A 17244-nucleotide genomic window follows, 5' to 3' on the forward strand; every position below is an offset into this window, starting at 1 on the left:
ACAGCACATGAAACCCCTTGGGGTGTAGCAAAAGACAAAAAATAAAATTAACTAGCCTGTCACATATTAGTGCTGCCTAGTGTAGTATATTATCGCAGGCAACTTTACCTACTGTACGTTAACAAAGACTATCTTATTTTGCAACACATTGGAAGTAATACCTTTATCTAGTTTATCTTATACGTTTCTTTAGCATAGAAAGATAAGGCAGCGTTCCCACTTATGCGTCGCGTGTCTCGGGGCGCGCAAGGGGCGTCCGCGCCACGCCGCTTAAGTGTAATTCAAAAAACGTCTCCTCAGTACATTTTGTATAGGAAAGACGTAAGACGCGCCCCAGGTGGCGTGGCGGCGGCGGGGCGCGCGCCGCGCCGCTTGGCGGCGCGCCTTACGTCCTTCCTATACAAAATGTACTGAGGAGACGCTTTTTGAATTACACTCAGGTGGCGTGGCGCGGACGCCCTTTGCGCGCCCCGAGACACGCGACGCATAAGTGGGAACGCTGCCTAAGGGACCGGCCACATCAGAGCGTCGCGTGTCTCGGGGCGCGCAACGGACGTCCGCGCCACGCCACCTGTGTGTAATTCAAAAAACGTCTCCTCAGTACATTTTGTATAGGAAGGACGTAAGACGCGCCGCCAAGCGGCGCGGCGCGCGCCACGCCGCCGCCACGCCACCTGGGGCGCGTCTTACGTCCTTCCTATACAAAATGTACTGAGGAGACGTTTTTTGAATTACACTCAGGTGGCGTGGCGCGGACGTCCGTTGCGCGCCCCGAGACACGCGACGCTTAGTGACCGGCCACACCAGAGCGTCGCGTGTCTCGGGGCGCGCAACGGGCGTCCGCGCCACGCCGCTTCAGTGTAATTCAAAAAACGCCTCCTCAGTACATTTTGTATAGGAAAGACGTAAGACGCGCCCCAGGTGGCGTGGCGGCGGCGGGGCGCGCGCCGCGCCGCTTGGCGGCGCGCCTTACGTCCTTCCTATACAAAATGTACTGAGGAGACGCTTTTTGAATTACACTCAGGTGGCGTGGCGCGGACGCCCTTTGCGCGCCCCGAGACACGCGACGCATAAGTGGGAACGCTGCCTTAAGTGGGAACGCTGGCTAAGAATAACAATTTGTCAGTGGTTGTGAACACAATCATTTCACTAATAATATATCGGAATGATATTTTTATACGTGTAATAATGGGGTCATTGTGGTAGTATTCGTCAACACACGGAATAGCAAATAATAGGTATATGTACTTGTGAAATATATTTTTATATAGATAGATATGTATATTGTACAAAGGCCGAACCGCGTGCGTGCGCAGCACGTTGCGTGGCGTTACGCTGCGTGACGTATGTCTGGACTTGTATCACACCGCGTACGCTGCGACATCGACACTATGTTCATTTAATAGGCATACTCAAGCAATTGAAGTAATAAAAGTTGCATGCTGTTACTAGAAAATAAACAAGTAAAGCAACGAGTCAAAGCATGGAAGCCAGTGCGTAAACGACTTTCAAGTCGTTCTAAAGCAAGGTCACCTAAAATAATGCCACAATTAGAGAAAAATATCTCATAACATTTAATTAAGATATAAACAGGGAGTAGGTAGTCATTGTACAGTTGTTTTGTACAGTCAACAACACAGCTGTGAAAACAAGTGCCTAAAATATGTATACACACATTAATGCACAGGCAACAAAGTTCTGTATACATACTTCTGGCACTTTGGCTGTATTCACAGCTGTGTTGTTGACTGTACATGCTACATCGTTTTGTATTTTACTTTTATATTTATAGAATAAATAAAGCAATTTTGTTTCAGGAAAAGGCCTAACCAAATTAACCTAATTTAAGAAGTAAAATCAATGAAGGAGAATAAAGGGTGTAATTTATAGGCCAAGACAAAACCATATTTTTTAATACAGTTGCTCAAAAAGTGCCCGTTTTTTGGCTGTTTAGCGTACGAGAAGTTGGTTTTTACGCACTAGTGCGTAAAAAGTATGCGTTCCATTTTACGACTACTTACAGAGTTGTTTTAATATTAGTCTAGTTTACTAAGACGGAATAAAACTATAAACATACTATTAACCCGTCGTCCGTTGCTGTCAAAAAATTGTCATGAAATAATTAACTTTGACATCATTTTTTAAAGTCCAACGCCATATGTTAGGATCTTTATCAAACACAGACGAAGGGTTAAGGGATTAAGATTTAAAACGTTGATATTTCCTATGTAACTTTTAATCATATTAAACATAATTTATAAAATGGTTTATATTTTGAAAAAATAGGTCACAATGAGTCGTGTAAACAAAATGGAACGAAACGCGTCTTCTGTCAAATTAGAGTCATTACTTAATGCAAGCACGTTCAGAAATCTTAATATGTTACGCGATTTGTCATAATTATTTAATGTTATTTGTAATATATCGGGGCATAAATGGGTCGATTGAATTAAAATATAAGTATACATTAAACAATCGTCCCAAATCGTAAATGTTTGTTTTATGGCACCCAATGAAATAAATTGTGTTGGATGAATAGCAAAATCGAAAATATGCAAGCAAGTTTAAAAGCTTCAAAAATACACGAATTTATACTGAACTAATGTTTATCTTTCGATTCCAGTAGACAGAAATCGGAAAATCGAGTTGTGGCGGTAGAGTCAAGTTCACCGCCCCACTTCAATTAAAAAAAATTAAATACTTCTCATCGGATCCTTTGACAAAAGCCGTAAATTGCCTCCATTTTTTTCAAGATGTTTGTTTTAATCGGGTCCTAACGATTTCACATACTGCGGGCACTCGATATGGGGCGGTCAACTTGACAAACATGCTGCACACCGGATGATGCGCGTACAGCACGTTCCGTTGCGTATGCTGGGTGACGAGCGCAGCACCCCTGCCGTCGCCACTCAGGGTGCTGCAGTGCACACGTCACGCAGTCGTAAAACAATTCTGCCGACTACATTTCTGCCGCATATGTGAAAACCGATTTTGGTCCACAGAATTCTGATTTTGCGACAGTAATCCAGATCGCAGTACGGTCACGCTCAAGTCACGAACGAAAATGACAACAATGTAATATCAAATTTAGAGGTATTCAAATTTTGTCAAGTGGACGAAGACTATCAATGACCCTACACTCCAAAAAACACATTTGCATGTGTGCATAATGCATCAAAGGTGGATAGGTATATAGACTGGAACATTCCTACTATACCTAGTTTAGAATTTATTGCCATAGAAGTTGGCGAGTGTCCCCAATTGAGTTGATAGAAAAGACAAACCAGTAGGCCTAGCACATGATGGCCGCGGGAGTATGTCGCCGCGAGATAGATGACACGTCTTTGTCTAATTGTATTAATGACATAAGGACAGGTAGTCTATCTCGCGGCGACATACTCCCGCGGCCATCATGTGCTAGGCCTGCAGGCAGGCAAGTATGGTCGCGCGATAAATGATAAAGCATCAGGCCGTCCCTTTTTTATTATAAATGGGCTTACTCTTGGCCACAGACTAGCCGAAGGCAAAGACATGGCCTACGATGGAGTGAGCTCGCCCAGAAGATGCCTGTTCACTCTTGAACTCGCACTATTGTAAGTTCGATAGGGACGGCCTGATGTTTTATCATTTATCGCGCGACCATGCTTGCCTGCCTGGACTCAGTCCTCTGCAATATTGTCATTTATATGCATTGTTCATAAAGTGCTCCATTACGATGTAATGTAAAGAGGATTATGCCTAAATCCACTACATAATCCAAGATTACTTGAACCCCTTCATTTCTCTCGTGTTCGACCTTCACTCCGATTTCGAAGGTTAAGACTCACTGACGTCGCCCGTCACCGCGTAGGTCGATATCAATAGAGAAGAGATTACATTAGGTACACGCCACAACACTTTATACCTAGCAGATACACAGCTATTAAATAGCTGTATCAAATTATTATTATTCGCCCTATCGTCGCCAAATTAAAAAAAATCTGAGAACTTAGCTAGTTGGCATTAATAGCATGTCATAAAACGATAAATTTCAAAGACATTATCGGGCTCATGGAGGATAGGCTTAGAAAAACTAAAAATAGTTTGTTATTATTGATCTTTTATAATAGAATCCTCACATATCAAACGAGTCTTACATCGAGTTTATAAGTATAATGAGATTAATCCCAAGTTTAATATGATGTTACGTTCCCAGGTTCCCACTTTGCTATGAGAAACCAAGCTCGTATATTTCGTACAACCTACGAAACTTTTCCAAAACAAAACATCCATGATAGTAGCTTGTCTAAACCACACCCACCTATAGAAATATTTAATTTGCAGTAAAGATCTGATCTTATCACGTAAATTTGAGAATTAGCTTTATTTTAGGAACATTTATACAAATATCGAATCCTACATCTCTGAGGGCCGTTTGAGAAGCTTAAAAACAGGAAAGGAAACAACAAAATCATTCAAAATAAAAATGTTTCGCATCGATTTCGTAACTAGGTAACTAGGGTCATTGTGCTAGTTTACGTTCACTTGCTCTACTAGCTGACGTCCACACGGAATAGCAAATAATGTATTACATTTTAATAGGGTAATACTTATTTTGCGAAATAATATAAATGTGTATAGATAAATTGTTTAAAAATAAAAGTGCAGCAAAGGTATATGACTAAACTATGTGAGTTGTGTAATAAAGAGTGTCGCAAAACAGCACAGTAACCCTATATTTATAACTCAGTTAAACGTAGGGAACTTGTTGACTGGCTACGTCCAATAAACATTAAAAAAAAAACAGAAGCTTGGTAACATGAATGTTCTATTGACAGCGTTACTTCCTATAGGTAGGTAGTATATGAATAGTGTTAATCTGTAAATAAATAAATGTAAACAACATGTGACAACTGGGTAAGCACCTGTTTGTAGATGGCAAATTATAATTGCAGTAGAGGCTGGAATATCGAGCAATGATGCAGTTGCTGTGCACCAATATTATAGTTCATTGTCGATTCGTCAAATTACCACTAACTTGCCTTTACTTCCCCAAAAAAAGCTATTCCAAGAATAATAATATTCAGAGTATACCCGTGATCATAACAATTGCAGGATGCAGGCATGGGTATTTCCCCCTTGTTAATGCATTTAAACTTTAGTTAACGCTGACCTTTTGTCCGTATAAACAGGGACCCATGAGTATTATGAGGGCAGACGTTTAGCTCAATCAAGTGAATTCATTAGATTACAAAATGTAACCAATGATCACACATGTTTCTCTAGTTTCAAAGACACGAGATGCGTGTTAATGTGTAGACCTTCAGGCAGATGTTCAGATGTAAACAAATATGCTACCAATCCATTAAGCATACTAGCAACTCCTTTACATAAAGAAATACGGGCTTAAACCAAATGAGTATGATTCAGAAAATACCAATTGTAAACAAATGTAAAAATTAATAAAAAAACATGTGTTACCGTTTGAAGTGCTCCCTTATTCGATCCTCGCGAATGTTATCGGGTAAATTTCCAACCCACAGGTGCCGAGTCTCTCTAACCATCTTGCTTCGAACTCCACATTAGGAATCATTCACCCGTTCGCGTCACTACGTGGCAAAAATCAATTTTGCACACCACGGTGCTTCACACATTTTGATTCACTTCAACTACACCATATAAAATCTTTCGAACACATAAGTTGCACTTGACCAAACAACACTATCTTTCACTTTACGACATTCGATAATCTCACCACAGAATCCACTTCACGTAAACACACCACGTAATAGACGCGAGCGTACTCGTCGCAGCTCTCGAATTGACAGTGAGCTGAGCCTCGACGCGAGTTTGCCGATAAGCTCCGCCTTCTGACCGCTGCCGCGCAAAGTAGAGTGGGGTGACCAACTACAAAACAACAAAATTCACAACATTCTTTCGAGTATAGGTTATAGAAATATCTAAAATTTAGCAGTATCTCAGCATTATCCTCCATAAAACTGTATTCTTCTTTCATAAAAAACTCATTGAAATATATTAAAATGTATTTCCTAACGAGTCGAACGTGCTAAGTGAAAATAATAGAATTTTATGTCAGATATATTCGGCAAACTTGCGGTCCTTGGTGTAATACATAGTTCGAAACATAATAAAACTCAAGTCTGGGGATCAAGTTTTCAAAAATTCTTGATATATTTCATACCAAAACTATCAATACAAAGGATCGCTGGCCAGCTTACCCAGCGTGTCTCCTTTCTCTCTCTACATTATATCGCTTTGACTCGCTCTAACTCGTTGAACAGCTATGTGAGTGTTGCCACTCAAGAAATGTTTACCAAGATAATAGGAAAATTTAGAATAGTCAATACATTGTGTTTTGAGAATGATCATACTTAGTCCTACTGACTTATGCACTAGAGTAATTAGTGCTACTAGACTACTTTCAGTCCCAAGCCAGTTTTCGACCATTTAATGATTATTAAACTGCCGCAATTGTGGCAGTCCTTAGATAGGTATTGTTTTACATACCCACACATAAATATTACTTATAGGTAGTTATTTCGCTAGGAAATATGAAGTACTAGCTGTTGCCCGCGGCTTCGCTCGCATTAATTTCAAAAATTTCGGAATGCTCCATAGAAACTTCCACTCCTAATTTTATGGAAGTGGGGAGTCAGAAAGAAACAAAAAGTAGCATATGATACTCTCCATCCCGTCATCTATCTCCAATTCTCCACTTAAAAAGCCACGTCAATTCGTCTCCCCGTTTTGCCGTGAAAGACGGACAAACAAACAGACACACACACTTTCCCATTTATAATATTAGTACCTATGGATTTTGTGACCAAATCCTAGGGATTAGTATAAGTGTAAACAGAGCTATAAAATAAAAAAACCGGTCAAGTGCGAGTCGGACTCGCCCACCGAGGGTTTCGTACAAACTTTCAAACTCCCCAGTTAAAATAATCTCATGTTTTCACATAACTCTAACGACTTGACTAGAAGACAAAAGTATAGGTACTAATGAGCATTATTGTGTATAGCGCCATCTCTCGGTAAATACGCTAACTAATTTGCGCGACCATAGTATGTTGGTTTTTCAGGGATTATTCTTTATAATGTTAACCGATTTAACAATTTTTACTTTATTGGAAAGAAGATGATTTACGTAACATCTCGTATTAATTTGAAGTACTATATACATCCGCAAAGGTGGGTAAATTAAAAGTAAAAATCTGAAAAGTTTTTTGTGAATTAAAAAAAAAGTTTTCAAGATACAAACACATTGAGGTATATGTAATACCTCAATGTACAAACAAGATTATATTTTTCCTGTAATATTTAGCATAAAACCAATGTTTTCTAAGATTTTCATAATTTTTCGTTGGTAAACTTCGGAGATAAGGGGAGGGGGGGGGACGGTATTTTGTTTACATTTTCCTTCAAAATTCTTTTTTTTCCACAACAAAAAAATTATAAAAAATAGTTTATTTACGTTCAATTTGAGCTCTTTCTAACAAAAAACTCGACTCTAGAATCATTCTGTAAATTTATCACTTATAACTATATAAGTACCTATAGCTTATAACAAACTCAAAAAATTTAATGGTACATAACTCATTATCATTCATTTATTCATAATTACATTATTTCACATATTTCATTATTACACACAGATTTTATATGTGCATACAGGAAAAAAAAAGCGATTAATTGAATTCAGCCGCCCGTATCATTCGCGGGGACTGGAATCAGAAGTAACAGAATTAAAAAAAAATGTTCACAACTATTCCAAATTTTAAGTTGATAGCATTAGTAGTTCTCGAGATATTTAGGAATGTGACAGACGGACAGACAGACGGACAGAGTCGCACCATAAGGGTTCCTGTTGTACCTTTTTGGTACGGAACCCTAATAAGTAAATAAAGTTTTAATTCAAGGCTGCCACACACCGCAAAGCGGGACGGGAGCGGGACGGGCGCGGGTCGCTAGCGCCGCGGTAGGCGCGCGTGACACGCGCGCTGGCTGCGCGGTGAGGCACACACTGACAATGCCCGAATGACAATGCCCCGCGCACGTCCCGCTCCGCTCACGACCTGTTGTGATTGGGCGGGTTAGCGCGGGACGGGCGCGGCGCGGAGCGGGGCGTGCGCGGAGCGTCGGTGTGTGGCACCGTATTTGATTCAGTGTTATACAGCGCGGCGCTCGCGCCCCGCGCCCGTCCCGCTCCCGTCCCGCTTTGCGGTGTGTGGCAGCCTTCAGACAAATGTACCTATTGTACCTACATTTTGTACACCCATATCAAAATACTATTTCGAAATTTTAGAATGTAAGTAAGTAGGTGAAAACCGCATGAAAATCCGTTCAATAGTTTTTGAGATTATCGCGAACACACACACAGACAGACGCGGCGGGCACTTTGTTTTAAAAAAAGTGTACAGAAGAGATAGAAAATACATAGGTATCCCCTGTGTTGAGTGAGATAGTTGCCAAGGCGTCAATCATTGAGTTATCCCGGCATTCGACACGGCTCACGGGAGCCTGGGGTCTGCTTTAACAATGAATCCCAAGATTTGGCATAGGCACTAGTTTTTACGAAAGCGACTGCCATCTATCTGACTTTTCAACCCGAAGTCTGGTTTACTCAAGATGTTTTCATCGACGACTACAAAATATCAATTGACATTTCGCACAAAGCACAAGTTTAGTTCCGTATATCCTATGTGTACAGTACAATATGTGTGTCACAATAGTTTTGTGTAAGTAAGTACTTCAATCAAAAGGTCGACAAAAAGACACCATTTTTAGGGTTCCGTACCTCAAAAAGGAAAAACGGAACCTTATAGGATCACTCGTGCGTCTGTCTGTCCGTCTGTCACAGCCGATTTTCTCCGAAACTACTAAACCGATTAACTTGAAATTTGGCAGACTTATGTAAACCCAAAAAGTACCTATTTTAAGAAAATAGGCGGAATTTTTTTTCTCTTTTCTCTTTGTCAGTGTCAGATTGCACCCAAATTCAGATTATGAATTCACAACTGACAGATCTGTCAGTTGTCAGTGTCAGATTGCATACAAATCCTAATTCAGATTATGAATTTTTCAGACTGTCTGTTGCCGGCCTTACATTTTGTTGAAATGGGTATTAAATTAGGGTATTTTTTATTGTCACTTCTTTCTAGTGACAGAAACGGTTTGTCAGACTATAATTTACTGTTTTTAGTACGTCTGTCAGTTGTCAGTGTCAGATTGCATACAAATCCAAATTCAGATTATGAATTTTTCAGACTGTCTGTTGCCGGCCTTACATTTTGTTGAAATGGGTAGTAAATTAGGGTATTTTTTATTTTCACTTCTTTCTAGTGACAGAAACGGCTTGTCAGACTATAATTTACTGTTTTTATTTATAGCCGGACAAACAATTAAGTTTGTCAGTAGGGAAAAATTCATATTAAAATTTTCTGTGGGACAATAAACGTTCACGTATACAGTTTAAATTTATTTGACGCTTTTTTGCAGTGAAGTAAATGGCTTAACATACTATATTGTCGCCCGCGTGTTTTTCACCTACTCAAACAGATCCCCGTAAGAGCTGTCAGTGTCACTGTCAACCAGGCTGTCAACTGTGACGCTTGACGAGTTTGACGTTCACGTCAAATTAGGTACTCTATTTTAGTTTTGCTTTCCTATCCTATTATAATCCTGTAAATCAAAATTCACAAAATTGTGTATGCCATTAAATTTTTACAAGACATAAATATATATAAAAAAAGAAAAATGCTTCGGAAAGCGAGGCCACTGTTGTGTGCAATCCGCGCTCAACGTAATAATGTATATTGTTTACGCAATATCGAGACATCACCTGCGCCACAAGAGGGGATCGTGATCAGCGAGAGCTGCGTTCAAAAATTGAAACAGCTATGTGACGATGAGAAGAGCTTCTTACGGGTATGCGTCGAAAGCGGGGGCTGCTCAGGATTCCAATACAAATTTGATTTGGACACTAAACTTCAAAATGATGACAGGTTTGTTCAATTTCTTATTACGTCGATTATACTTGGTACGGTAAAGTAAAAACCTTTGCTTAGATGCATTGAATGAGGCGTACTTAATCTTAGCTAAACTGGCTTTAGATGCTATAATATATTGTGCACAGTTACAAACTTTATACAGCCAGAATGAATGTCCAGGCACTTGAAATAAACCTGAACTGGGAAACTGTTACTTAATTATATTTTTCTATCTCATAACAGCTATTAAGTCACTTGGAAAATTTACTACTTACTTGGTTGGCTCAAAACCCACTAAGTTGGATTTTATTTGATTAAAAATTATATTTAATTGTTACAGAGTATTTGAAAAAGATGGAGTCAAAGTAGTAATAGATGATACGTCACTTGAATATATCAAGGGATCTACAATTGACTATCACACTGAACTGATTCGAGCAGCGTTTAGAGTGGTCCAGAATCCTAATGCAGATTTGGGTTGCTCATGCGGGGCAAGTTTTGCTATCAAAATTGACTGAAGGTAAACTAGAATTTAGAAGTAAAGATATTAGATTAAGCACCTAACATCTGAAAAGAAAAGAAAAAACATTATAATGCAATACAAATAATATAGTGAAGAGTTATTGTGGTTTATAACTATTTAAAAAAAAGATAAATATGAACTCTTTAATAGGTCTTCATGCTTGTCATATTGGGGCCTGCACTTCCTACAAAACCAAATAGCCCTTAATTTTGGCTAGAGTAGTGCTACCTCGTCTATTTCACGCAAAATAGGCACAATGGTTGTTGACTTGCGGAAAATGCCCAATAAAACTGCAAAAAAAACTAGCCCTTAATTTATGATAAAGCTAAGAAAATTTGGATTTAGTTGTACCAACAAATATCTCTTCAATTTGGTTAATGTTTTCTTTCCTACAAAATATGCATGTTACAGCAATTAAACCTATACACTTTTATGTTTAATATTAAATCTCAAATTATTGTATTTCACTTCTGACTAGACTATAATAGTACATTACAATCATCATTCTCTTGCCCTTATCCCAGTCACTTGGGGTCGGCGCAACATGTCTTTCTCTTCCATACATCTCTGTCACTCGTCATCTCAATTTTTCCCTTTCCAGCATAATAGTACATTACAATACAAGTACAAAAAAAGGAAGTTAGAATCGAGTGGCAATACATTAAAACACGACCGAAGGGAGTGTTTTAAATCAACACAAGTTACGAATTTCCTTTTCGCATGTGTATCTTACGACGTTTTTCAGTACAGATGGCCATCCGAAGTTTCGACCTGACATACACTAGTGCGTAAAAAGAACACCATCTGTACTAAAAAAAAATTTTGAATCCTACTCAATAAATTAAAAAAACTGTAAATATGTTAAAGCAATGTAGACATTTAGTTTAATTTATTTCCATCTGTGATATAACAATAAAGAATTTACAGCAGTATAAGAATGTCTGGTTTTAATTTAAATAATTGATTACATTGGCACTTTCGCAACCAAGAACCCACGTGCTGGGCACTCGTGAACTTTGCTCAGGTGCCGGAGGACCAGCTGGGCAGGCTCTCTCCATACAAGCGGGCAGTTATAAATTATGTCCGCTGTCTGACGTAGTGCGCTATTTTTGACTGGTAGTGTAGTGAATGTGTTAAGGGTGTGGTATTTCGGCGGTTCCGGGGCAACCTGCCGAATCCTACGCCGAGTCAGACGACGCAACGGAGCCACGCTATTACGTCGTCGCCCAAATCTAATATTTAATTTGTATTGTATTATTTATCGTTTGTGTCTTGTTTTGTATTTTGTAGTTTCACAGTGCCTTAGTGTAAACTGTAATGCTGTGTTACTTAATGATTACATTTAAATAAATAAATATAAGTAACAGTTTATTAGTACTAAAATCTAGGTTCAGAAAAACGGAAACAGTTGTTGGTTGAATAGTAGGAGGAATCTTAGATCTTATGTGAGTGTGTTTAGTAAAACGTCCCACTTTGTCGGTTACCATTAAGGCGAGATTTACTTATACCTTTATATGAATAAACTGACAAAGCGGCTTTATAGCAATCGACAAAGTGGGACATTTTCCCGTGCACACTCACATATCATAATAGATTGTATTGGGTATGTAACGCTAACGTAAAATTAAAGTAAACGCATTTTAATCACAGAAAACAAATTTAATAAATTTTATAGTTTGGTATAATAATGTAATTGGTATAATAAAGTGCGAAAATCAAATTTCAGACTTAAAGCTTCATAAATTTCGCAATATTACTATTGTACTGCCACAAAGCCACAATAGATACAAAGGTAGATTCAAATATATGTATTACAAGATATAACAAACATCTATATGTATAACATTGTGCAGAGAGTGAAAACAGACTCTCTGCACAATGTTATACATATGTATAGATCTCCTAGACTGTAAATACACTAGACTGAAAATTTAAAAAAAATATGCTGATCATTTAGTAAAAGTTCTAAAACAATTGTAAAACGAATCTCTGAATTTGTAAAAAGATAAATCAAAAGATACAGTCATTAACATGTGCTCACTCAGTTCTCACAAACTACCAACGAAAACAGTGAATGTATTCATTTAACATATAATATTTATATACTAACATTTAGTAAAAAATATGCCAACTTACCTCTATAAATTTTAGATCACCTAGTGACGTATTTAATTTTTTACAAATAGTTTCTTATGCTCACTCAATCCTCACACTTTTGAAAAGCCGAATTTTGATGAAAAACATAAGATTTAGACCGCTATTATATGTGTATAGTTTAGTAAAAGTGAAATGGGAATTTGTAAAATACAAAACGAACCACTAACGTGTCAGGTTTTTTTTATAATAATTTTTTGTAAGTGCTCACTCAGTCCACACGTTTTGAAAAAGTTAAAAATGTAAATATCTTAAGATTTGTAGCACCACAGACACTCGAAAGTACTTCAAACATTTAGTAAAAATTTTTACTAAATATCCACCATCTAATATTTTATATTCGTTGTCTGGTTTTAAAGATATTCAGACATAACTTTTCTCATACAAATGTATCATGTAGGGTGACCACACTATGTCGGCTCCTGATTTTCCCCGCCTTCTCATTGTCATATTGAGATTGGGGAGTTTCGTTCAATTTTGATAATAGTTTATATTAAACTCATACCATATTAATTCTCCATCTGCAAACTATTTTAGGTTATGTTCTTGGCCTAGTGATGATGTGTATTGTGTAATTTTTATCGACGTCAGGATAATAACCATATCGACATTCATGCATTAAAAAGGACATGAATGATAATTGGTAAGAAACAAAGAATACAATACAATACTCTTTATTGCACACCTCACATAGTTTACAAGTAATACACAAGAACCAAAACAAATTAAACAGAGGTAACAACAGGCGATCTTATCGCTTAAGAGCGATCTGTTCCAGACAACCGTTACTTACTATACTTCACTAGAATATTATACTTCACTAGTAAGAAACCAGAAATCAGGAGCCGACATAGTGTGGTCACCCTACATGATACATTTGTATGAGAAAAGTTATGTCTGAATATCTTTAAAACCAGGCAACGAATATAAAATATTAGATGGTGGATATTTAGTAAAAAGGTTTACTAAATGTTGAAGTACTTTCGAGTGTCTGTGGTGCGTATCTTTAGATATTTACATTTTTAACTTTCTCAAAACGTGTGGACTGAGTGAGCACTTGCAAAAATTTATTATAAAAAAACCTGACACGTTAGTGGTTCGTATTGTATTTTACAAATTCCCATTTCACTTTTACTAAACTATACACATATAATAGCGGTCTAAATATTATGTTTTTCATCAAAATTCGGCTTTTCAAAAGTGTGAGGATTGAGTGAGCAATAAGAAACTATTTGTAAAAAATTAAATACGTCACTAGGTGATCTAAAATGTAAAACGCCGCGCGCCGGGCTCAGCGTGCAGCCGGTGGCCCTGCCTGGCCACGATATAGACACTGCAGTATATGAACTTGTTGCGGCAGAAGTGAGAATTAAAAATAACTATTGTTTTTTGTGTTGTGTAGTGTATATTCCACCTAAAAGTACCGAAAGTGATTATATGCAACTATTTCATGTTTTAGAAACCCTGTCTTGTAAATACGACAATGTACTCATAATAGGTGATTTTAATTTATATTCTGCTTCTCTAGAGGTTCAAAATTATTTCAATTTTTTTATATCGTTCTGTGGATTCAGCCAGAAAAATTCAGTTACCAATGCTAATGGTCGGCTATTGGATCTAGTACTGACGACCGCGGGAGACGAGGACTTATCAGTAAAGGAATCTCAGGATCCTTTGGTCCCGGTGGACGAACATCACCCACCGCTCGAGATGAGCCTGCGGAGCGCGCGAGCACACCCGTCGGGGCCCGCGCCGCCGCCGCCGCCGCCGCAACAACACTCGCAGCCCGCGCAGGGGGAACCTCAATTCAATACCCGAAGTGGAACTTTCGTAAGTGCAATTTCCTTGAATTATATGCTCAAATGGAACTCATAGATTGGTCTACACTATATATATTCAATGATGTAGAAAATTCCGTTCAGTATTTTTACAATAAGATAAATGAAATTATTAAAGCGAACACGCCTGTAAAAAAAAGGAGCATCCAAAAGAACAGCAAATATAACTATCCTGAATGGTACACTCCTGATATTATACATGAAATAAGAGAAAAAGCTAAGTGGCACAAATTATATAAAATAGATGGAACTGACTATAATTACAGAATGTTTGCGTATTATCGAACCCGGGTAAAACAAAATATTAGTAATTCATATCAAAAATATCAAGACCGTTTACAAGATCAATTTTCTAAAGACCCGGCCTCATTCTGGGGCTTTATACGTTCTCGGCGTTCCGGAAATAGCACATGTAATATATCGAAAGACGGGCAACAATTGAAACAGGAAGAGTGCGCTGAAGAACTCGCGAAATACTTTCAGTCAGTGTATAGCGATATAGAACCTCGTCTTGATGCAGAGGCCGCGGCCGTGGCGGCCGGGGGCGGGCGCGCGCGTGCACGTGGCGCGCCTGCAGTTGAAGGACGTGCGCGCCGCACTACGCCGTCTCAAGCCCAAACGGTCCGCAGGCCCTGATGGCATTCCACCGTACATAGTGAAAGATTGTAGGCTCTTATTAGCGGAACCACTCATGCACATTTTCAATTTATGTTTAGATAACAACATTTACCCGGAATGTTGGAAGACGACCAGAGTAACACCCGTTCCTAAGGGAGGATATGGAACAGATGTCAGTGGATTCCGACCCGTGGCGGTTCTATCGACGTTTGCCAAAGTTTTTGAGTCCGCTATGCACGCTGCAATATTTCCTCAAGTTAGCGCCAGATTAAGTGACGCGCAACACGGCTTCCGGCCGGGCCGCAGCACAGAGAGTAATCTCTTGTGCTTCATGAACTACGCGGTGCCGGAGCTGGACCAGCCAGGTGGACAAGTCGATGTCGCATACCTTGATTTTAGAAAGGCATTCGACACTGTAAATAATGATGTCCTGCTTCTAAAGTTAGCCGCTGCAGGTTTTACTCCCAAACTTCTTAAATTCTTTGCTAATTATCTCAGAAACCGGAAACAATACGTTGAATATAAAGGCTTCATCTCAAACAGCTATCGCACACTTTCAGGGGTAAGTCAGGGCAGCAACTTGGGACCATTAGAATTTACGATCATGATCAACGATCTTCCGGACGTAGTACGGCAGGCTCATTGTCTCTTATTTGCAGATGACGTCAAGCTTTTCTTAAAAATTAGTAACTCAAGGGACTGTGAAAAACTACAAGAGGATATACAGAGAGTTGTCAACTGGAGCAATGTTAATAAATTGTATTTTAACTTGTCAAAATGTAGCGTGATGACATGCAGTAGGGCGCTCTCTCCCGTGCACTATGAATATAACGTCGAAGGGCAACTGGCGACGCGAGTATCCTCCGTGCGAGATTTAGGAGTACGTGTTGAAACTGACCTATCCTTCCGAACGCACATTATAGAGATTTGTAAAAAAGCGTATAGGAACTTGGGTTTTATATTGCGTCAGACCAAGAGTTTCAATAACAATACAACTGTGAAGGCTCTATATAATGCCCTCGTTAGGAGCAGATTGGAAAGCGGTGCACTTATATGGAACCCATATGAAACCAAATATATAATGTTAATAGAAAAAATACAGAACAAATTCCTTAGGCATTTATACTTAAAAATCTACGGGGTTTATCCATTTTACCCGTTGATGTATCCTACACTTTTTGTTCTTGGTATGGTCGGGTATATAAAGTTAGAAGTTAGAAGAAACTTAGCACTGGCTACATATGTTTTTAAAGTTTTAAGAGGTATGATCCATAACTCTGAAGTCCTAGGTTCCCTCGGATTAGTGGTGCCTCGAGGGCCTCAACGACGCGCTTCGCTTCACGGCTGTTTGCGCGTCCGACTGCGCGCACCAACTTGTTGGCCAAAGCACCCATTGTCAGGGCAATACTGATATTGAACGAAGTCTCAAATAAAATTGATCTATTTAGCTGCACGCTGGCTGAATTCACAGATACTACAAGTCGGCAACTATGTTCTTTGCCGTCAAATAGCTAGTAAATTGTAAAATTCTATTATTCTTATGTTATTGTTTATTGTTAATATTGTATTTTTTTTAATGTAATACATATCACGTGTTGGTCTAGGCTGTAAGTAATATGTATAATTAATTGTAAATAAATAAATAAAAAATGATCAGCATATTTTTTTTTGTTTTCGGAAGGTGCTCACTCAATCCACACGCACACGAATCATGTGACAATGGTTCAGATACTGGCAGTCAAACCTCTCCGCCAACGCCCTCAAAATGCTACCGGAACTAGCCCGCACTCTGCCCACCAGGGATGTACAGCGTTTCGTCATTGTAGTGTAGAAACAATCTACCCTGGCCTCTGCGAACATCCCCGATGCACTACAAAAATGAGGTAGTCCCATCAACACCCTAACGGGTCAGCCACGACATTGGTCTAAAGCCTCCACCACACATAAAGCGTTTTGATAGCGTAGTGTTCAGCGGAGCGTTAGCGGAGCGCAATGATAGCGGTGCGCTGGCGGAACGCTGGCGTTCCGCTCGCAATCCGCGCGCATTCCGCTCGCAATCCGCGCTCGTTAGTTCCCGCCGGCGTCCGCTGGGCGTAACGCCAGCGTTCGTCCGGCGCACCGC

General features: G+C 39.1%; 2 protein-coding genes across 4 annotated transcripts in view; one reads left to right on the forward strand and one right to left on the reverse strand.

Annotated features, from left to right (window-relative positions):
• Window positions 1-5817, reverse strand: part of LOC125231029 (protein split ends) — a 155184-nt gene extending 149367 nt beyond the window's left edge. Inside the window, 1 exon segment of the mRNA XM_048136370.1 lies at window positions 5461-5817. Within this exon segment, the coding sequence (XP_047992327.1) occupies window positions 5461-5543 (83 nt within the window). The 5' untranslated portion in view covers window positions 5544-5817.
• Window positions 5818-9631: 3814 nt separating this feature from the next.
• On the forward strand, window positions 9632-16822 carry LOC125231101 (iron-sulfur cluster assembly 2 homolog, mitochondrial). 3 transcript variants are annotated; one of them, XM_048136450.1, is made up of 3 exons: window positions 9632-10004; window positions 10330-10509; window positions 16804-16822. In XM_048136450.1, exons 1-2 carry the CDS (start codon window positions 9757-9759, stop codon window positions 10505-10507), a joined length of 426 nt encoding a protein of 141 aa, XP_047992407.1. In that variant the 5' UTR covers window positions 9632-9756; the 3' UTR covers window positions 10508-10509; window positions 16804-16822. The 3 variants fall into 3 exon arrangements, with proteins under 3 accessions (XP_047992407.1, XP_047992406.1, XP_047992405.1); XM_048136449.1 differs by lacking the exon at window positions 16804-16822 and adding an exon at window positions 11258-11447; XM_048136448.1 differs by lacking the exon at window positions 16804-16822 and adding an exon at window positions 11263-11447.
• Window positions 16823-17244: the final 422 nt, after the last annotated feature.

The sequence above is a fragment of the Leguminivora glycinivorella genome, chromosome 11, assembly GCF_023078275.1.
Source record: "Leguminivora glycinivorella isolate SPB_JAAS2020 chromosome 11, LegGlyc_1.1, whole genome shotgun sequence".
Lineage (NCBI taxonomy): Eukaryota > Metazoa > Arthropoda > Insecta > Lepidoptera > Tortricidae > Leguminivora > Leguminivora glycinivorella.

Excerpts from the sequence above, each read along its gene's own strand:
- LOC125231101 (XM_048136450.1), top strand. The coding sequence starts at position 9,757 with ATGCTTCGGAAAGCGAGGCCACTGTTGTGTGCAATCCGCGCTCAACGT. Across the intron at positions 10,005-10,329 it reads AAACTTCAAAATGATGACAG|AGTATTTGAAAAAGATGGAG; the intron begins GTTTGTTCAATT and ends TAATTGTTACAG.